Source organism: Sceloporus occidentalis, unplaced genomic scaffold (assembly GCF_023333645.1).
Source record: "Sceloporus occidentalis isolate IW3139 unplaced genomic scaffold, rSceOcc1.0.p SCAF_3, whole genome shotgun sequence".
NCBI classification, from domain to species: domain Eukaryota; kingdom Metazoa; phylum Chordata; class Lepidosauria; order Squamata; family Phrynosomatidae; genus Sceloporus; species Sceloporus occidentalis.
The window spans coordinates 180,269,749-180,293,243 of NW_028316983.1; the positions used below are offsets into that span (position 1 = coordinate 180,269,749).

The window sequence follows — 23,495 nt, forward strand, 5'->3', positions numbered from 1 at the left end:
GGATTTTGATATGACCATGAATCAGTTGAGGGTAAAACATTAGGTCACATAACAAAGGAGCTAAAAGAAGAAGGCAAGGAAAACAATGTTACAGAACTTACAAAAATTCCAGCATAACTGTTTGTGCTCTCCTTAAGGCTGGATGGATAAGAGAATGGGGAGGAGTGTCAGTGCTTTCAAGACAAATTATGCTCTTGCTTTTCACTAGAAAATGTTCTGGGAAAACTGTAAATTTTCTTTTCCTTATGTCTATAGAATAAAAACAATTTTGTAAAATCATATTTGAATATTACCCAACAACCTTTTGTAATGGCCACCATTCCCCCAGCACAAGTGCCATGGAATGACATGGGGACATCTTGTTTTATCATTTTGTAAGCTATCTTGGCTGACAATTGTAATATAAATACAATGCAGTACAATACAATACACTTAGTGAAATAGAATTAAAATAAAATAGGGACAGTATCATTGTTGTTTGGTTTTGTTAATTGCCACCATGTCTACTTCGACTAATGGTGAGCCTATGAATGAGAAACCTCCAAGTTACCCTATCATCAATAGCCCTACTCAGGTATTACAGACGCATGGCTGTGGCTTCCTTGATTGAGTCTATCCATTTGGAATACTATCTACCTTTTTTCTTACTGCCTTCTACGTTAACAAGCATTATTGCCATTTCTAGACAGTCTTGTCTTCTAATGACATGCCCGAACTACAAAGATTTGAATTATTTTAGGGAGAGTTCAGGCTTGATTTGTTCTGAGATCCATTTATTTGTCTTTTTAGCAATCCACAGTATCCATAGAACTCTTTCCCAACACCACATCTAAAATATGTTGATTTTCTTCCTATCAACTTTCTTCACTGTCCAGCTTTGACAATGTTATACAGAAATCAAAAATATGATGGCATGGACCATCTTAACTCTAGCATTTAATTGTATATTTTGACACATCAAGATCTTGTCTAATTTCTTCATAGCTGCCCCTCCAAGTCCTAGTCTTCTGATTTCTTGACTGAAATGTGTCCATTCTAATTAATGACTGAGCCAAGATATGGCTAAACATCCACTGTTTCAAAGTCATTTTCGACTGCTTTAACATTATGTAATTCATCTGTCATTATTTTTGTTTTCTTAAGGTTCAACTGTAAACCTGTTTTGCACTTTCTTCCTTGACTTTTTTCAATAATTGTTCGAAGTCTATGTGATTTTCTGCTAGTAGTATGATTCCATCTGCATATCTTAAATTGTTTATATTCCTTCCTCCAATTTTCAGGCCTCCTTCCTTTGAGCCCAACCTGCTTTACATATGATATGTTCACTATACATATTTTCTCTAGCTTTAGATTTTTGTGGGTTTTTTGGGCTAGAAGAGTTTATTCTTGACTTTCGCCAGCATCTATGGCTGGCATCTTTAGAGAATGTTGGCATGGACAGTGGGGTGTATATATATACTGTGTGACCCTGGGTAGAGTCACATGCTAATCTGTGCATTTTTCTGTGTAGAATGGCAAGGCCTCAAGGTGGGAAGATATGCAGAGAGGATTAGTGTCTGTTTAATTAGTGATCATTTTCTGCTGGGAAAGCCCCTGACCCTGGATGGTTTTGATCTGCATTTTGCTGGGTCTTGATTTTTGTGTTTTTCAGGACTGGTAGCCAAACTTTGCTAACCTGAAGGGTTTCGTCTTTCCTGTTGAAGTTGTCTTGTTCTTTCTGGATTTCAATGGCTTCCCTGTGCATTCTGACCTGATAGCTGTTGGCACGGTCCACCATTTCAGTGTTTTCAAATAGCATTTTATGCTCAGTATGGTTTATAACATGTTCTGCTACTGACCCAGTCTGCAGTATCTCTCATGTTCTTTGAATGGCAAGGCCTCAGGGTGGGAGGATATGCAAAGCTTCTGTAGCTTGTCTATTGGTATGACTTCTGTTCCTAGTGATTTATTTCTTCCAGTTGGGTTCACTTTTAAACGGTTCTTCCTTGAATGAACTGGTCATCCTTTTATCACTTCATATAGTTCTTCAGTGTATTGTTTCCTTCATCCTCACAATTAATGCTGCATAGTAGCTGTTTGGCATATTTAGTCTGAGCAAATGCCTATCTGACATGGGAGACCCTTCCAGCAGCACTGCTGCTATCAGTGTAACCTCTTGCTTCACAGGGAAACTGTGGAAAGGTAGTGCCATCAGTGTGGAAAGCATTATAGAGGATGCAAAATAGTGACCAGGATGCCACTGCTGTACGGGCTACCATTATATGGAACAACAACTTTTAATAAGAACTTAGGGAACTAGAAATAGTGCTGCAGCATCCAGGAATAAGAGTTCCTGCCCTGAAATTTCCCCTTTAATTTCTCTTCCACTTAACAAAATTGGGTAAAATGAACATTGTCACAAAATTCTTCCTTGCCCAAGGGCAGAAAATCTTGAGAGGCCATTTGCTAAATACAGTCAGTCCTCCATATTCACAGACTTGATATACAAGGATTCAGTCATCCAAAAACCAAATCTTGATTTCATCATTTGATATAGGGGACATTATTTTACTATGCCATTGTATATAATGGGACTTGTCAAATTACAGATTTTATGATCGACAGGAGATCCTGGAACCAAACCCCTGTGGATACAAAAGGCCCACTGTATGTAAAAAAAAAAAAAAAAAAAAAAAATCCTTCCATTTGTATATGACCTAGCATCTAGTTTTTAATAATGGATCTAGCTGGATCATGTCTTAGTACATGTAGCACTTTTTTCCTGCAATAAAAACAATGTTGTTTTTTTAGCAAACCCCCCCCCCCAAAAAAAAATAAACCCAACAATATTGTAAGGATAGTGTAACATCGAACTTGCCTAGAGTGTTTCTACTCTATGAGATTTTCTATCTCATAAAAATAAGAAGGGAAATGACAGTAAAAACACTTAACTCTTCTTCTTTTTTCCTCTTTTTTGGCATAACTTGTTCTGGCAACAGTACAGTGAAATTCTAACCCAGGACAGTAAAACTGTGACTTTTGGAACTGGATCTCTACAGCCAATGTTGTATGGGTACCTACCATAAAGTTCACATACTCCGCTTTTCCCCTTTAATGTTATAGCCATTATTGAGTGTATTTCCATTCTTCTGAATGCTTGCGTGTTGTCATATTGTAATTTACAATCTCTCTAGGAAGTGCTAACAGAGCTCTCAAGGCCTGCCATTACTGACAACAATCCTTACAAATTCCTCCAGCAGTAAGCTCTATGTTTACTGCTGATAATTCTTAAGGGAGCCACAGCAGCATACATAACTGCAATGACAAGTTCTACAACCACACTGGGGCATCTTATAAATCCTGCTGGATTGCTAATGCCAGTTCAATAGCAAGGATGAAGCAAATAAAACATGGAATTAGAACTTTGACGAGATCTATATACAATTTGATCTTCAAGACTCCTTCTGATTGCCTGAAACATTTCAGATAATATTGGAAAGGTTTTCTACCCAGAAAATGGACAATGTGAGGTTCTTATGTTTAACAAGATGTGTGTGTAAAATAATATAATATAAACAATGTAAATGTAAGAAAAATAAAATAAAGTAAAATTGATAAGCCAAAAATGACTGTGAGGATTTTTTTTTTCACAGAGCAGCTTGAGAAGTAAGAAACTACAATGATCCAGTACTGTTTTAGGCCAGCCAGGCTTATTCCTGTGTTCTCATAAAGTACAAAGTCCACACCAAAAGTATAAGCAAATAAACTGAGTTTCATTTGGAGTTTGCATGTGAGTTAATCAATGCCAAGACTCATCCAAACTAGGGTGACTAGACGTCTTCCTTTTCTAGGACATGTCCTACATTTCAACCTTCTATCCAGGAGTAATTTCAAAATGTCTTCCATCCTGAGGATAATTAAGAACCATAAATTTACATTTATATTAGTATTTTTAGCTTTTATTTTGTCATGTCCTACATTTTATTGAATTTCCTACATTTTCTGCTACCCTATTCTCCTTTGCAGTTATGGCATCTGGTCACTATGACAAGAATTCAACCTTAGAATTTATTTATTTTTTAAAGTAAATTAATTGTGAGTATTTCAAGAGTCCTTAAATATATGGGATTGCAGAAAGTGAATGTCCTATTGATAGAGTGAGGTTTCTAGACAGACTTTAACCTTGAAGCTTATTCCCCCTCCCCACCAAAAAATAACCACACATTTATAAAAATTTCAATTGGGTATCCATCTTGAAACAACTCCCATGTAAGGGGCATGACTAGCATTATCACCAGAATAAGGTGGGCATATCAGACACCTGATATTCAGAGACAGAAGGCAACTGGGTGTCTATAGACAATTCACACACATTGAGCCTCAGAACCCTATGATAGGTTTGTCTTAGGGTCACCATATGTTGGAAATGACTTGAAGGTGCACAACAACAGCACAAAACAGTGCAAACACATCTGAATCAGTTCTCAAAGGAATTTTCTTATAAAGCAAATCTTATGAATATATACACAAGATTTATCTTGGGGTCATGCAGATGGGAGAAAAGGAGTGGCCAGAGACCGCTCCCACCCTGATCAGCGCAGGGCTCTGCTGACTGAACGGTGCCAGTCCTGACTCCTGAATGGGATGCCAGCAAAGAGAGGACTTTCCCTGCTCCTTTTTGTGCCAGCTTTTCCCAGCAGGGCATGCTCTGTGCACAGCTTCTGGATACTCTGGGGGTGTGTGCGTTGTCTGCATGCCTTGTCTACAAAGTGGCTGGAAGTTGCTTTTTCCTGCCTATTTCAGTCTTTTAATTGCTTTTACAAACTTTTTGTTAGAGATCTGTTTTGTAAAAATGAGGAAGGAAACTGTGTCCAGGAGACCTTGTAGTCTAATACGGAACTATTTTATGAAGTAGCATAATATTAGAAACAGTTACTGTTCACATATGACAAATATCAGTTAAGTAACATGTGGAAATGATGTGTATGCTACTTATTTAATTGTCCTACTGAGCAAGGGTTTACCATACATATTCATCTACAAATTGAAAAATTTAAGCCCAAAAGTGGGCTCCAAAATCCTAGGTAGATGTATATATGGGTCAATATGGTAATAATTTTTTGTGAGCCTTGAGAAAGGTGTGAAGATGGGAGGGAGGTGAGGGGGGGGGAATCAGAAGTGTGTGTCTCCTTTTTTTGAGAGCCATCAGCCTTGGGGAAAATTGTGGGGAAAGGAGGAAAATAGGAGGTCTGTGTCTCTTTTTTTGTAAGCCAGCAGCCTTGGGTAAAGTTGTGAAGAAGGGAGGGAAATTGGAGGTGTGTGCCCCCCCCTTTTTTTTTTTTTTTTTTTGCAAGCCATAAGCCTTGGGAAAAGTTGTGGGAAAAGGAGGGAAATTGGAGGTCTGTGTCCCCCTTTTTCAAGCCTTGTGGAAATTTGTGGGGAAGGGAGGTAAATTGGAGGTTTGTGTCCACTTTTTTTACAAGCCATCAGCCTTGGGTAACATTGTGGGGAAGGGAAGTAAATTGGAGGTTTGGGTCCACATTTTGTATGCCTAGACCCTTGGGAGAGGTCCAGAGAGGGAGAGGGAGGAAGCGAAGTGGTGTTCCCCCCATTTAGATCTTTTCTTACATGCCCCTGAGTTTGACTCTTGACTTATCCATCTGTCATATCAAAATCCATAATTTTGCCCCCAAAACCTGCCCCTGACTTATACATGAGGTCAACTTATACACAAGTATATACAGTAGTTCTAAGAAGGGTTTAGCTCAATAAGAATTCTTCCTCCCACCAAATGTTCCTCTAGTCCCCAAATTTCTAGCATTTCAGTAACTTATAAGTTCAGTTGAACAGATAGAGATACAGTTTAGGGGCAGGCAAAGTAACCAAGGGAATGAAAACATAGCAAACATAAGAGTCCTAGGTAGGAACGATTTTCACCATCTCTTGAATGTAAATCACCCTTTAATAAATACAGTAGTCCACCAATTCTTCTAACTCTATACCAATGAGGCAGGTTAATTCCCAACCTAGATTTACTATCAAATAATATAATTTAAGTAAGCTCAAACTACTTCAATACACAAAAATGGCCAGCATCATGCATTTATTAGCATATCCAATGCAGATATTTAAAAGGCCACAATCAAAGGCTATTGAGATATAGTATTGTTGAGACTCAGAGCTCCTAACTCTACCAATCAAAATGCATTGTATTGCTAACCATCATTCTTGACAGATTTTTGTAGTAGGAAAAAGATGGAAGAAAACACTTGAGGGTTACAAATGCAAGACGGCAATGCATGGACCCCCTGTAAAACTTTTTGAAAGGCAGGGTGATTACACAACTAATATCTTATCTAGTAATCACCACACAAGAAGTCTGAAGGAAGCTATCACACATATCAAAAAAGGCTGTCTTCAAAACCTGGAAGCAAGTCCTATTTCTGATTTTCAATGAACAAGTCATATGTCTGAATCACAGAACAGCTCTGGGAGCATTGCTATAACACAATCCATACCAGGAATTAAGATTGAGTAAATTAAATTTCTTTGGCACATCACAAAACTTGTGAGAAAATGTGCACATCACCCTCAGAATTCACAACTTTGCAAGAGAAATAAAGAAATAAATTGTGGACAAAAGAAAGCACATGTTTTAAAATGGGAATAACTAAAACATATGTAATAGACAGAAAAAACAGAAGCATGTTTTAGTGAATGAAGGAACCTGTGAAAATTTGGTAAATTATATAAATAAATAAAAAAATTAGGAAAATGCCTATAATTCTTTTTTTTTTTTTTTTTTTTTTTTTTTTTGGAATTTCAGTGAGAAGAAAATACAAAAGTTTTGCTGTCCAAGATAAATATAAAAAAGGGAGCAGAACAAACTGCAGGTAAGATTCCAGGGGGGGGGGGGGAAGGGGGGGAAACTGAGTCAAATTTCTTATATCTCCATTAAACTCAAGTTTATTTCTGAATAATCATGCAGAAGACTACGCTTCAAATAATCCATGACAATTTTATTCTGGTTTTTAATTGTTGTAAAGGTTTTTAAAGTTGCTTCTGGTGTTCTTGACTATTGCTGTGTTATTTTTGAAAATTGCCTTCATAACACAGAACTTCTTCAAATAAAAACAAATGTGATTGGTTTTGTATTATGCCGTAAGTTAAGTTGTCATCTACCAATTGATCACCGAAGGTATTTTGACCTGAAGCAGAGAGTAAATGGTATTACCACCTCATGTGAAAGTATATTACCCAAGACCAGCCAAGTTATTGAGACAGAAAATCAAACAGGTACCCTGCCCTTTCCCTACAGTAAAAATACAACATAGCCTGCAAGGTAAAGTTGAAGGCTTTCATGGCCGGCATCCATAGTTTTTTGTGGGTTTTTCGAACATGGCCACATAGCCCAAAAAACCCACAAAAAACTACAGCCTCCAAGATTTTACTGATAAAACATGGGACATACAGTATGTGGCCAGGCAACATCAGAGTATGTCAAGATGGTGGATGTTATTAGTGAGGAAGAACCCACAACTAAGGAGAGATGAAACAGCTAGCTTTTGCCTGAATTTACTACAGGGAAACTAAGATCTCTCTCTACTCCTTTCTCTAATAATAATAATGATAATAAAAAATTTTATCCCTCCCCTGTGTGAACACAATCAAGGAAGCTGACAGCATCAAAACATACATCCTCACATCCCAGAGTCCTGCCTCTGTTAAAAAAGAATTAAACTGTTTACAATTTAAAACATAATTTAAGAATAAAAAAACCAAATAAGCAAGTAATAACTAAACAATAATAACAATAATAACAACAGCAGAAGTCGGGTCTGGCTGGGTATGGCAGGTTAGCAGGTTAGGCTTTATTGGTGACCGGGTATTTATTCAGGAAAGGCCTGCCAGAAGAGATCTGTCTTAATATTGAGTTATTTAAGAGCAAACTACTTTTGCATTTTGAATTTAATTTACAATTGATGTAAGATGAGGACAAAGAGGGAAAGTAGCAGTGGAGAAAGAAACTAGGACATTTTAAAACAAAGATTTGTTTCTGCAAATAAACATATGGTTTCTTGGGTAGTTGTAAATCATTATTAGTAGCCACAGTTGTGCACAATAAGATGACAGTTAACTTGAAAGAACAGCAGAATGTCAATGTGCTACTCTAGTTAGGCGAGAAAAAAAACAAGAGGTTTTTTTTAGGTCAGTATCAGATGAGGTTCTGTGTGACAGATGGGGGATCCATTCACATTACACAATTATTCCATTTTAACTGTCATGGTTCCATCCTATGGAAATCCTGGAGTATGGAGTTTGGTGAGGCACAAGAGAACTCTGCCTGGGAATTTTAAATTATTCAAAAGTACAGATCCAAAGATTCCATAAGATGGTACCCTGCTGGTAAAGTGGATTAATATCTCTATAGTGTGAATGATCCCAGGCATCAGATCCTGAATTTTATCTACGGGGCTCAACAAACCACTCCAAAAGGGTGTGGCTGGAAGCATCTGTTTTTGCTGCTGAGGGCCACAGCAGCCAAACCATGCAGCATCTCTCTGCAGCAGATGCCATGAGTGTGCCACTGGCACACTGTCACGCGTCGATGTCCATGCCGTGCGGATGCTGCACCACACTTGTGTCATCATGGTGGCCTCCATGTGGATGGGAGGCCACCATGATGGCATTATAAGATAGGCATTATAGATTAAATTAAATTTCCACAGAAGAATATTGATTTAAAGTGACTTCTGGAGGCTCTTGCCACTGAGAGTAATAATCACATTTTAACTATTAATTACTGTATGACAAAACTTTTGTCTTTTCTAGAAGGAAGATCAAGCACATATGGAAGATTAATGTGAACTTTACTGAACATGTAATAAGATGTAAGTATCAGGGAGAAGTTTTGCATTCTTCTCAGTCCTAAGGTACCCAGGAAAAGATTGCACAGAGAATGCAAAAAGGAGTGTTTCAGTTTTGTTCTGCATCTTAATATAAAAGAGGAGCATATCCTCTCAGTCTTCCAAATATTTCTTGTCCAAGCCTCATTTTTGAGAGCTATATTTGTAGCCTTGCACTGAGTTTTGAATATGATCCTGTGGTTGAGTAAGGTTTAGTTTCTATTAAGGCCCATGCTTGGCTATATTTGGTTGAAATCTGTTATTTAATTCCACATGACTATCCTCTCACCAGCTCTAATAAAATAATTTTCATACAGACTGGAGAAAACACAAATTGGTGAAGAACTACAGACCTTCTGGGTTTACACCTAGTAGCTTGACAGGACTTGGATATACTAAATTAATAAAACTGTAATTAGGCAAAGAATCTGCGACACAGAAAATATATAATTTTTTCCCCTCCAAAACCCTTTTTTTTTTTTTTTTTGCAGTAAAGGTTTTTAGTTGACAAATTATTTGGTTTACTCAACAATTCCCAAATTTACACAAGTGTTCCATTAGCTTGTTTTAATGGTCTAGTCTTTGTTTTCTGGAGGAGAAATGCTGCAAAGTTTTCTGCAACTAATATGTTCATAGATACTTAAAGTTGAGGACTTAAGGTTGGATTTAAAATGTGGGTACCATGCAAAGATGGCAAAGTACATGGAAAACTGCAATTATTTGCACACTTACGCATAACCCCCATAAATTTTTCAGTGGTTCCAAATTTGGTGTAAACAGAAATAGGACTAGTTTTCAGTAAAATTAATGGGACTTGACAGGGCTGTCCAGATGTAATACAGGACAGTGCTATCTACATTTGTGCAGGAGACAGCATTTCAGCAGATGTACCTTGCTATTCAGACTACATTTTAAATTCCCTCTTCTACAGAACTATTAAACATGAAGGAGGCTTTTTCTCTCTTGTATGTGGACATGAGACCTGATATAATGGTTCAACAGTTATATTCCACCAATCGACATGGATATTAACTTGGTTCACTTTTTCTGGATTGTACCTCTGGCCACATTTATCATGGCAAAATAATGGACTGTCAATGTATTTGTGAAAGAGAATGCATAAAAATGAGGTCAGCTTCATGGGACCTCTTGGGAACAATAGCCCCACTGGTATTTTGAGAGCTGCTAATTGGACTATCATCACCTCCAATAATCAGAAGAATGGGTGAAGATGTCTCACCTGATGAGCTGGCTATCGATTTAACTCCCTTTCAATTTCCCTTGATTATTGACAGGCCAGATTACCTCACCCAGGCAATCAAACACCTTTGCACTGAGGCTAGTTTTAGCCCTTCAAAACCCCTGGAAAACTCAACTGAGTTTGCTAGTTTAGATTTCAAGGTAACATTTTGTCACTATCCTCTCTGAATTAGTTCCGGCCTGGTCATTCACTCAATGACTGAATCCCATGCCACCTCAACCAATTGGATCCTGAAGCAAGTCTTGGTTTGTGTAAGTATCACCGTTAGTTTGCCTCCATCTATTCACACATCTTCCCTGATTTCCTGAGCTTTGTATGGATGTGTGTGTTTTAGTGTGTGTTAGTGACTTTCTCTGTGATTTTTTTCCTCCAATAAAATAAACATTTAACTATAAGAACTCTGCCTCTGTACCATCTCATTGGTCCACCTTTCTCTCTGTATACAAAAGGGAAACGGTTTCATAGGCTCCTTGTAGCCGACCTCCTCTCAGTTTTAGCTAAAGTAAAATTCCCCTACATAGATTTTTGGCTACAATGTGTAGACCCCTGAAACATTTTCCTTAAAACATATTCCATAGAGGAATACCCAGGAAGTGGAAAAAAGTTTGTGTACACTGATAAACTGTGTGGAGAAAAATACAAACAAAACAAAACAGGGAAAGAATACTAGGGCTGCCTCTACTCTGCAGAATTAAGTGTGAAACCACTTTAACAATCATGACACAATGCTATGGGATTCTGGAATTTGTAGTTATGTGTGATATTTAGCTTTCTGTTAGAGCACTCTGGTGCCAAAAAACCCTACAAATCCCAGGATTCCATAGGATGGAGTCATGACAGTTAAAGCAGTGTCAAACTACATCAATTTTGTAGGGTAATAGTAGCCTTGATACAAATGCTGTTTAACCTGAAATCTAAAAGGGAGTAATTCTAAAAGAGGAATGGCTAACACTCAGATACCACTCTGCAACTAAGACCCACTAATTTAGAATTCCCAAAGAGGCTGGGGAAAAACACAAGGAAGATTTAATTCTCCTTAGTGTGACCAATTGGTGGACTGTGGGGTTGGCTAAACTACCTCCAGGCTAGCATGATTAAGGACTCTGATCGAAGCAAAGGATGCACCTCAGTCCTGAATGGGAAAGGCTTGACGCCGTGCGGTGGAATGGGGACATTTTGAGGACACTTTGAGATGCAGTAAAATGCATTTTTTTCTCGGACTTGCGCGGCCCCAAGTGGCCCCTTTCCGTGCCCATAATGGGGAAAAAGTGGGTGCAATAAGGTTCTAAGAATGATCTGAGCCACTATTGTTGGAAAACAGAGGCTTTGGATCCTACAGATCCAAAGTTTTGTCTACTCTGAGCTCTATTTTGGAAGCTAGTGCTGGAATAAGCATTGTATGTTTATCCTGCCAGAGCTTTGCAAACATTTCTATATCAGATAGTTCATAAAGATGGGGAGTTTTTTTAAAGCTTTCAAAGTTCATTCTGACTAAAAATTCTTTTGCTATCCTGAATGCCTAATTAATAAAAGCCTTGTCATGGACATAATTTTAAACAAAATAGGAGGTAGATACATTGTTTCTCTTTAATATTTCATGAATGCTGTAGATGTTTAATTAGAAACTGTGTCATATAAATAAACTATGAATCAATGTGAGTATGTAAGATAAATGCCACACTGCATGTTCATGCTACTAAATCCTTAATCCAATATTAATGCAGAATTAAATATTACTCCACTGGTAACCCCTAAGGCGCTTAAATATAGCATTCCAAAAACCATGAAACTGATTTAATTTGCTGTTGTATGCTAGACCCATGCACCAAATATATCCCACTTTAAGCCTGGTGTATACACTTTTTGGCAGGTTTCTGTAATGTTTTGGTTTACCACCTGAACTAGAGCACCCACTGTGACCTGTGCCCTGGCTTGAGTCCGGGTTATCTGAAGGACCATATATCCCATTATCCCACTAGAGTATTGAAATTGCCCAGAGAAGCCCTCTTCTCTATCCCACTACCCTTTCAGGCTCATTCAATGGGAACAAGGGAAAAGGTCTTCTTGGTGGCTGTTCCCAGGCTCTAGAACTCCCTCCCTAGAGAGACCAAGATGGTCCCATCTTTGTTCTCCTTTTGGCAGCAGATAAAAACTTCCTTTGTGCCATCAGCAGTTTTTAAACTGATCAGAACTGGGCTTTTAAGTACTGTGCAAGTCAGATCATGGTTTCAATACATGTTAATATTTTAATCCCTAATTGCTTTCAGTTGTAAAATTCATTTTTTAAAAAATATACTTTTTTAATGCTTCTGTATTGCTTTTAAATTTTACTCTTCCAAATTTGCTATTAGCCCTCTTGAGATCCTAGATTAGGAGAAAGGAAGGATATAAATAAATAAAATGCTAATACTAATAATAATAGTATACATCACAGAAATAAAATGTTATCATGCAGGCAGAGCAATTCTCACACACAGATCAGTGGCTAGTGAAGGCTGGAATTAGAGAAGTTACCTGCTGGCCAGAAGGAAGTCAAACCTACCACAGCAGCCACAATAGCATTCACAGAGAGCTTTGTGACATTCCTACAAGCACTGGTCACCTCAATAAAAGTAGGGTTAAGGCAGGGGGTTTACCTATCCCTGGATTTTTCCCTCCTAGGAATTTGTCACTTTGCTTGCCCATGTCTGAGTCAAACATGCACTCTAAACTGTCACCATTATAGCCAGTGTTGGCTTTCATGTCAATGGGGAAGCCTATGCATGGCAAGTGGATTCAAAGGATCTACCCATAGTGTTGAACCCTATCCTCCAAACAATCTAAAGACCAATGAACCCTATCCTTCAACTCAGTGAAGATTCACCACTCTGCTAACATGGAAGCCACGAGCTGCAAAAGATCATACCTTAGCTACAAAAATAAAAGATTTTTGGATAGAGGTTAAGAAACGGATAAATATAATAATAGGTATAGAGATACAATTAAGCAAAGAAAACTGTTTAACTCTCAATTTAGGGGAATTAAGATTGAACGGTAATCAAAGATATGTAATAAAACGATTTCTAAAAGCTGCTCATGCAGTGATTGCTTATGGATGGAAAACAAATCAAATTGGAATAAGTCTTATTTGTTTAAATATATAAAAGAATATATATTATTTGACTTCCTTAGGGAAAGAAGACTTAAATATATTGGGAAAAGCAATAAAGAATCATGGAAAGAGAAATGGGAAATGGTGATTAAGAACATGGAAGGTAAAATGGGATATGAAGAAGTAAAAAAATGTAATTAATAATATTTTGAAAATTAACTTGATTGGAATGTATTTCCCTCAATGCTGTTTTTTGGGAGGGGGGAGAGGGGAGAAAAGTATATAATGAAATATGGATTGTACAAATTGTATTATGTATGGTGTAATAATTTTTTTTAAAAAATGTATTAAAGGTTTTCCTCTTCAGGTGTACTATAGAGATTATTATCCTTACTTATTTATATCTAATTCTAATCTTTTTTTTTTTTTTTTTTAAAAAGCAGTTATTTTGTTGGGAGCTGTTTAGAAGCTATACTCCTGTCCAAAGATTACTGAATAGTGATCATGTAGTAATAACTGAAAGCCAGCATGGTGTAATAGTCTGAGCATTGGACTCTGGAGATAAGGGTTAAATTTCCACACTTGGCCATGGAAACCCTCTGGGTGACCTTGGGTGAGTCACACACTCTTAGCACCATAGAACCCTGTGATAGATTTGCCTTAGGTTACCATAAGTCATAAATTTTTATTTATTTATTTATTTAGGTATTTATATCCTGCCCTTCAGCCCTAATGGCTCTCAGGGCGGCTTACAATTATTATTTTTAATCAGACAGCTCTCTGCCCTCAGGCTTACAATCTAAAAGACACGAAACAAAAGGAGAAGGGAATGATGGAGGGAAAGGGGATGAGGTCCAGTGGTTCTTCTCTCCCTCTGAGGCCTGGACCAAGGCAGATGGATTGGAGGGAGGGCTCTTCCTTCTTCCAGGCTAGACTTGATGGAGCTGGACCTGCATGGGGAACTCCCTCTCAGTCTGGCGGATGGCAGTTATGGAGGGCGGAGTCTCTTTCTTCTCAGGCCGGCAGATGGCAGTTATGGAGGGCAGAGTCTCCTTCCTTTCAGGCTGGCGGATGGCAGTTATGGAGGGCGGCGTCTCCTTGCTCTCAGGCCGGCGGATGGCAGTTATGGAGGGCAGAGTCTCCTTCCTCTCAGGCGGGCAGATGGCAGTTATGGAGGGCGGAGTCTCCTTGCTCTCAAGCTGGCCCTGATGAAGCTGGACCTGCCTGGTGAACTCCCTCTCAGGCCGGCAGATGGCAGTTATGGAGGGCGGAGTCTCCTTCCTCTCAGGCCGTTGGATGGCAGTTATGGAGGGCGGAGTCTCCTTCCTCTCAGGCCGGTGACTTGAAAGCATAGAACAACAAAGTACAATGGGTCCCACCCACATGGATATCAAAGTCCATGGATGCTCAAGTCACATTAAATACAATGGTGTAGTAAAAAAAAGTGTCACTTATATAAAATGGCAAAATAAAGGTTTGCTTTTTGGAGTTTATTTTTATTTTTTGAATATTTTCAAAACATGAGTGGTTAAATCCGTGGATAAATAATCCATGGATCTGGTGAGATGATTGCAATAGGTAACTGGCCCATCTGATCTTGGAAGCTAAGCAGGGTCAGTACTTGGATAGGAGATGGTCACGGAATACCAGGTGCTGTAGGATATATTCAGAGGAAGGCAATGACAAACCACCTCTCAGTATTCTTTGCCAAAAAAACAAACAACCCCCCCCCCCAACAATTTTCTATGTGGTCACCATAAGTTGAAGGCACGTGCAGACACAGCAAATCTTGTTGTCTGGATAATCAGGCTTTCTGTATACCTAGTTTGCGGTATGGTTAATTCTGTCTAAATACAGTGGCCCGTGATATACGCTGGGATTTGGTTCCAGGTTTAAGTCCCATTTAATACAATGGTGTAATAAAAGGGCATCCCTGATATAAAATGACAAAAACAAGGTTTTCTTTTGGGAATTTATATAATTTTAAAATATTTTCAAGCCTTCAATTATTGAATCGTCGGATAAGGAATCCATGGATATGGAGGGTCAACTGTACTACTTCCAGTATGTGAAAAATCTTTGATATCTCTGCCTCTGTTGCAGCTAGAACCTGTGCAGGTCATAACAGGCCATGTGAGAGACATGTGAATGATAACCAAAACTTCAGAAAAACCCACATGGTTACAAACCTAAAGATATACTGGAGCAGTTATAGAAAGAACCATAATAGTAGAAACTTGATGCTGCTATATGTAAACAATATACAAGTTGGTCTTAGCAACTGGGGTTTCTTTGTGAGAGATGATGTGGGGGAATATCCTAAAGACCCACACAAAAACACAAACAAGCAAAGAAAGGTTGTCTTCAAACTGATAATACTGATATTATGTATATTAGGACAAGATATCTGAAGTCCTTTTCATCCTGAAGAGAATTCATGGTCAAACTGTGTTGAAGCAGTGGATATAAATTAAAAATGCATCAAATCAAACCCTGTCTCTTTCTTTTTTTGCCTTGAAGGATAACCTCCTTGAAGATAAGAGGGCTATCTCTCAGTGCAATTTTTGCTTAAGTGCACTTTTGCTTAAGTAAAATTATCAAGTAGATGCAATATCTGTGGTTCAAAGATGTAGGATGATTTCCCAGTCGGCATATACATTGACATGTAACAACCTGAATGTGTCCATCGAGGATATTATTGTGGCCTCATTTCTGAGTTGAGAATCTCTAAAGACTCTTAGCTGATAGGAGGAAAAAACAAGCAGTGGATGAATTATGTGTGGGAACGGGATATATCAATGCATGTTGAACTACACAGAAGGGTTAGAACTACAAAAAAAAAAAAAACTTCTCTCAGGGTTGAAAAATGCCTGCCACCCCCATTTACAAAAGCAATTGTATCTTTTTAGACTCTCACATAAAGGCAGCCAATAGTTCCTTGCAGTAGTGGGCCCTCTCCATACGCGGGGATCCATTCTGGATCTCCCCATGTATAGGGAAAAATGCGTAAGCTCAAACCCCATTGGTTGCAATGGGGGAGTGCTTCCATGTTTGATGTGGTGCATGGGCCATTCATTGCCCGGCAGCTTAACCTTCTGTGTTAAAGTCATGTATGACGTGCCCGCGTATGGCATGGGCGCACTGTATTTGTTCCCCTGAATGGGTGCAGCTCTATTTCCATCAGGATTTAAAACAGCCAAGGAACGTCCAGGATGGTGGTAACAGATGTTCCCAGTTATTATCCTAATAATCCACCACTATTCTAGCCACTGCTAGACTTTTCTGTTGTCCCTATCCCATGAGCCCAGAACATGTGTAAATACATTGCGCCCACGCCATATGCAGATACACTATATGTGGCTTCCAGCTTACACATAGGCCACATAGCAATCAAAGTAATGGCACATGTGCTCATGGTGCGTGGGCTGCCCCGAGCTACAAGCATGCACACCATTGTTTTTAATGGGGTGTGAGCATACACAGATTTCCCCTTACCCAGGGGGATCTGGAACAGTAACCCCACGTAAGGAGAGGGCCCACTGTACACTAGGGGGATTTTTTGCTGCACCAACAGTATGGAGATGGAAAGATGGGACAAAGAGAGTTAAGGGACAAGCTTGTTCAAATATAGTTCTTTGTTTTATATAACTCCAGTTTAATTCTTTGCCACTAACAAACATCAGTTAAGACAGTTATTGCTTTCCTGAGCAGAGGTAGCCTGGTTATGATGGACAAAGGCTAGGGAGACACAGATGGACACAAACATAAACTGATCTTGGCTGGGAGAACTGAGCATCCTAGATCATGGATTGAATTGAATGACCCTGCAGATATTGTTGAACTATATAGCCCAGCATCCCTACCCCAGATAGCTATTAGCAAAACTGTTGGAAGTTGAAATCCAACAACATCAAGAGGGTCACACAATTTCCACTCTGTTTTAGAGGATGTGGTGGTGATTTTCATTACCTTTATAGCAGGAAAAACTGTGGAGAAACATTAAAAAATTAAATACAGCTTTTGCAACAACAAAAAGGAGAAGGAGGAGGAGGGGGAGGGGGAGGAGGAGGGTTATCATTTTATGGTCCTCAAAACATTTATTCCAAAAAAGGGTATGTGTCATGTTCTTTTTGTTTGGGGGATTGGTTTGTTTTTTGTTTGTGCTTTTTTAAGAATATGTTTTACAATATGTTTGTGACTCAGTCACACACACACACACACACACACACAAAAAAAAAAACCCACAAGTGAAAAAAGGAAAAAATAATAAAAGTCTGAATGATAAGATCAGTACTCTTCAGTGGGTAGGATGAAAAAGGGAGAACTTTCCAATGCTGTCCCCTGCTGAACTCTGTGAATATAAATACTCTGAAAAATCTTAGAGATTTAAGAACAATATATAGTTAGTACAAAGGCAACTGCAAGTATGGAGCTTCTGTCAAATTTTCCTAACCCTAGGAGAAGCCGCTAGAGAGAGAAATCTCAGTGTTTGGGTTTTTCTTTGTTCAAATATACAGATTTCTTGAAGTTGTAGGATTATTTTTTTCTTAAAAGGATTGAATTATCTGTATATCCCCTTCTTCCAGAGTACAGCTGGAAGCAACTTTAAGAATAATCTCTCTACTTCATCTTGACCTTATGATATATTTTGTTTTTTGTTTTTTTCCAGGAACACTCATCTCCATCTTTCCTTCAAAGGTTACTCTCCCTTTTTCCCTCCTGCCTTGACATTGTATTAAAGGACTGTGGAAAAGAGCCAGCTAGCAACTCAGCCATCATATTTATGCTTACATTTTAGTAAAATCATATTGCAGTAAAAATGATTTACTATCCTTCCCTTTGCCCCTGACTCATGTTTCAAACCACTCTCCTTTTATGTTGCTACAGGGACAAACCATTTCAAGTACAGTGCTAAGTAATTGGAGGCTGTTTGTTTGTTTCTTCTGGTCTAGGTTTTTTTTAATATGCTCACTCTGCAATCTGGAAGGACATACTGTACTTACGAACCTGTTTACATGAACACAAGACCATCAAAGATGACAACAAAATGCATCCCTACACAGTGGTACAATTTATATATGGTAATTTCTGGGAGTAATAATTCAGGATAAAATATGAGGCTTACTGAATCATGAAAAACAACAGAATAACGTAAAAAAATTGTTTACAGATGCCACTTATTTCATGTCAGCTTTGGGTAGAACAAACTTGTCACTAACACTACAACCTTACATGCATCTGCACAGATGTAAGGCTCACTCGGTACAACTGAACTTACATCCAGGTAAGGATGTACCAGGTAGCAGCCCCAAACTGTATTATATTAAGCAAGTCAATGGCTATAGAGTTGATGAAATAAAGCTGTCAATTTCTATACCAGGGAATCCTGGGTGACATCAGTGGGATTATCCTAGCATGAATAATAATAATCTGGATTGTAGACTATGTTACAGAATCACTTTTTTCCAAATAAAACAATGGACATGTGAATATTTATTACCCAACATCAATTTTTATCATGTAATTCCATCTAAAGGCCCTTCACAACTCTTTTAAGGCTTCTTCAAAATTGCCTCAGTGAAAAGTTACAGACACTGGCAACTCCACAGCAGATTGGGGAATCTGTGCTCAAAAATATAAGGTACAAAGAGAAAGAACTGATAGTCCTTATGAAAAATATGGTTTTAAGAAGTCCACTTGTCCGAAGTCATTTACTGCTGCTACCTCTACTTCAATACACCTAGCTCCAGCACAGTAAAACTCCCCAAATTATTAATGGAAGGGGAGTGGAGAATTGAGACCACTGACTTTTCATGTGAGCATCTGCAAGACTACCAGCAAAGTGTCTTGTTTTACCCCTCAAAATCAAACTATTAATGCACATATTTCTTGCAAGCACACCTCCCACATAGTGCCTCTAATGCCTCCTCCTTACTGCATGCCTAAATTTAAAACAAAGGCCGTACAAAAATAAAAGTAACAAAGGATTTACAAATGAGGTTCCTGTGAAGGAAGGCACTCACATGTAGGTGAGGCTATGGTAAGAGCACAGGGAAGGAGTGATGTGGGCATTAAAAACAAAACAAATAACGCTTGTTGTTACTTTTTGTTATGCTTCCTGAATTTGTATTCCAAATAATCTTAGTTTTAAAAGAAGGAAGGACTCATTGACATGTCTGACATGATGTTTATGTGTAAATTTCAGATTTTAGATATAATGTGTCCTATCTGTGAGTTCTCCCACCTTTCTAAAGTTAGGTTTTGCTGTGAAAGAGCAAGGAATAACATGGCAGCATTGGCAGCAAGAATAGTGTCAAGTAAGATAGACTGGTTCCATATCTAAATGGGAACCAAGCTGCCATTTCTTCCATGGGTTTCCCTTATGTCTTTTCAGAACACAATATCCAGGTGGATGGGGCAATTCTCCATCACAGTTTCTCACAATGTTCAATAGTGATGAAACATCATGTGCAGTATGATAAATTTAAATGGAATCCATACTTAAAGGGAACCAAAAAGGCAAGACAGTTTTTGGGCCTTGGTAATCCCAAGCATGCCAGTTGCTAAAGCAAGTCCTGATTCAAAACAAGCCATGAAAATTTTAAGTGGGGTGAATCTGGATTTTGAACAGGAAGCATTTTCACAACACAAAGTTATGCACTGATCCATAAACCAATATCATTACCAAGAATGGTCTAAACCTGTACCACTACCCAACAAAGCATAAAAATCAGCTATCAAAACATACAGAAATTGTGGACTTTAAGAAAATGTGATCTGGAAAAAGTGGGAAAATATTTAATTAAATTTCTTCTAGGTGGCAGGATGAATTCAAGCATTCTAAATTGAGAGTTCCAGAGAAAATAGGTACATATTATATTATTTTCTGTTTCAAAAATATTTTAATAAACCTGGACCATTTTGAAATATCAGTCTAGGAACTTGGATGTGATACACAATTTCACTTGTCTAAAGATTTAAAACAGGCTTTTCATTTCTTTTCTTTTTTAAAAAGTTGGTTTTTCATTTAGTAGTTTGGTATAACAAATGAGAAAACAAGAGAAACACACACCTCAAAACAACAAAAATTATTGATTTTGAACCATATGTACTTACCCACAGGAGACATTTCTGGTACTCCAGCTGTGTAAGGACCATCTAGAAATTTAGGCTCATTGTCATTGATGTCCTGAATCTTAATGACGAATTCTGACTCAGGCTCCACCGGTTTATTTGTCAGTCTATCCAGTGCTTGTGCTCGGAGCGTGTAGTAGGCCTGCTCTTCCCGATCAAGCCTCTTTGTAGCATGAATATCCCCTGTGTTCTCATCAATAATGAAAATGGAACTTGCCCCTTCTCCTGACAAGATGTATTTGATGGAGCCATCTCCTTTATCAACATCAGAGTGAAGCTGGTGAAAAATTGATGAGAGATGAGATTAACTTACAGGAAAGTCGGCGATATGAATACATGTTAAAAAAAAATAATTCACGTGTCAGGCAGTACGATGTGAAATTTTATTGTTCTTTGAGAGATAGACCTAATGTTGATTATGCACAGCATGTAGCAAGTGATGGGAAGCTGTCAACCAGCTCCCGTGAGCCTACCAGTTCCATCTCATTCCATAAACAATCTTGTTTTCAAAAGCATTTCACTTCAACTTAAAGGGAAGCTTCTCTTGCTGCAGCTTTCTCTGAGATCAGCAGCTGATCTTAGAAGGTTGACAATCTAACTGTATCTACCCTAGAGTAATCCTGCTGGGCTCAGCAGAAGTCATCTGAAGTTAGTGGTCTGGCCTGTAATTTAAGATTTTGGAATATTAAGAGAAAAATATTTAAAATATTAAAATCCATGTTAGTGTCACACCTTTCTTAAACCCTACATTGAAGGTCACAAAGTATTTCCAAAGTCATGAAAAAAATCATAACATAACTGATTAGTGTGAATATCCAGACATACATTTTTAATACCGTTTATACTGTATAGATTATCACATTACACTCTTAAAACAGGGCTAATCCACTTTTGCTGCTCTGGCTGCTTCCTTTTGCATTTTGGGGTTTGCAGGTCAGTCAGACTCTCTGGCTGAATATTCTAAACGACCCTTCCTAAACTACAAGTCCCAGAATGCAACAGGAGGCAAACAGAGCAATTAAAGTGGATTAGCTCCATTTAAGACTGTACTGCAATAATCTCCCATGTTGACAGCAAATCAGTATTCTATAACCACATTGCCTAAATTCAAAGAATAACAGTGGACTTAATCATGCAAAGTTGTTCTCATGTACTAAGCTGTTCTGTTGATGCCAATTTTACTACTTTTACAGAGCACAAGAAGTCCAAATATTGCATCCGAAACCTAGCCAAAAAGACAGCTAATAATGAGGCCATGTCCACACTGATGGGGAAACCTTGGCTCATCATCAAGGCTTCCATAACCTCAGGGAGGATGAGCTGTTTGTAGAACCAGCAGGTAAAATGGGCTGATATTGGCAGCACTATCCGCATGCTCCCCAGGAGAACTCTCTCCCTCTTTTCTCATGGCCGCCTGTGGGCGGAGTCGTGATGCAGCAGCCTGACAACACATGCCCTGACTCCACCCCAGGGTGCCATGATGCCACATGCCACTCCAGATGGCACATGGCATCACTGCATGCTTCCGGTGCTGCGTCCAGATGATGCAATGCCGAAGGGGCACCATACAGCTGTGCTGCCGCTGCTATGGTGCCCTTTGGAGAGTGCAATAAGGACCCAATTTTTACGGCTCCTTTTTACACCCTCTAAATGTTGCATCAGGGCCACAGTATGAGGTTGTCATGGCCCCCGATCCAGCCAGGAAAGAGGTGCAGTCTATAGAGCCCCATAGTGTGTTGGACCAGTGGTATTGTTGTGCTAATGTGAGCTTGTGTCTGCAAAATGTGAGCATGTCTGCAAAAAGAATGGTGTCAGAGGAACCACACAAACTTGAAAATGAAAGTGCTGTGGCAGGTGTTCAGAGATCAATGGCTAGCCCATTCGCTGGCATTCCTCACCCCTTTCCCTGCATCAGTGAACAGTCTGCATGCCCAGCGGATTCACCAGATTCCATTCGGATCTCTTTCTACTCCAGAGAATCCCCTGGAACATGGATTGGGCCTGTGCATCTGTGTGGGAACAGGGTGAGAATGTTTCTTTTCCTCCATGCAAACACCATCTGAGACATTGTGTAGGAACAGCATCTATGTATTTTTTACTCTATTACAAAATAGTTTAAGTACAAAAAGAGAATATTAATTGTAGAATATGCGATAATTTTATACACAAATAAATTCTGCCTCATTGGAAAATGATTTTAAAAAACCTGAAAGTTTTCATCTAAATTAATGGTTATATTGGTCCAAGACAGACGGGCGGAGAAATGCCACCCCTGTGTGCTGTGCAGCATTACCATAGCAACCAAATGGCACGGTACCACAGTGCAGTAAAAGAGGAGCCGCCAAAAGCGAGATGCCACCCCTTTCTGCCCTAGATTGCATGCCCCAGCATTGATCTGGCCTCTGCAGAGCACAAAAAGGAGCTGTTTTTTCTGGCTCCTTTTTGTGCCTCTGAAGAGGTGTCATAGCTGATGCTGGGCACCTTGATCATGCTCCTGTGGTGCGTCACTGTTTGAGTGCTGCGCCAAAGGGACATCATCATTGCGTGCACCATCTGAATGAGCATGCACAAAGATGGCACCCGGGCAGCGCAGGGAGGGTTGTAAGCGTGGGGACGCTCAACCCTTACCCTGCCCACAGACCAGTGCTTTTCGCCCATTTGTACCAGACCAAAGTACCTATGAAATAACCTGATGAAAGGGTAACATTTTGATGGCCATATATAGTGTGACACAATTAAATGTATGATGCCTTAGAATTACATAATGGAATAAAATGAATCTTAAGCACCAAGATCTTGCTATGTTTGTGTTTTTCCCTATGAGGAATGCTTACACTAAATACACTAAATAGCCTAAAAGAGTACCAAAGAGATTGCTTGTTGACCATATAAATATATTCAAATTCCAATACTTAAGAATGCTTCAGTTGAATGTTAATTTTAACTCAGGCCCAGTACACACAGGCAGCGAAATGCTGCCTGTCTTTGCTGTGCAGCTGTGCTGCAGCATCCACATGGCTGCACAGATGTGCACTCAAAAAGGAGCCGCTCTAGCCGTCATAAGGGCTGCAATGCAGCCCTATGACACTGCTTCTGCTGACAGGCATCCATATGCGGTGCCACG

At 39.0% G+C, this 23,495-nt stretch overlaps 1 protein-coding gene and 1 long non-coding RNA gene across 3 annotated transcripts in view; one reads left to right on the forward strand and one right to left on the reverse strand.

Annotated features, from left to right (window-relative positions):
- Positions 1–18,027, forward strand: part of LOC149317173 (uncharacterized) — a 139,894-nt gene extending 121,867 nt beyond the window's left edge. The window contains exons 3-7 of the long non-coding RNA XR_016280594.1: positions 6,806–6,872; positions 8,812–8,870; positions 10,319–10,397; positions 13,318–13,400; positions 17,907–18,027. This is a non-coding gene — a long non-coding RNA (uncharacterized LOC149317173). The remainder of the gene's footprint in view (positions 1–6,805; positions 6,873–8,811; positions 8,871–10,318; positions 10,398–13,317; positions 13,401–17,906) is intronic.
- CDH7 (cadherin 7) overlaps positions 1–23,495 on the reverse strand; it is a 177,187-nt gene that overhangs the window by 80,945 nt on the left and 72,747 nt on the right. For both annotated transcript variants that reach the window (XM_089516963.1, XM_089516962.1), the window contains exon 3: positions 20,354–20,648. In XM_089516963.1, coding sequence (XP_089373089.1) covers positions 20,354–20,648 — 295 coding nt within the window. The remainder of the gene's footprint in view (positions 1–20,353; positions 20,649–23,495) is intronic.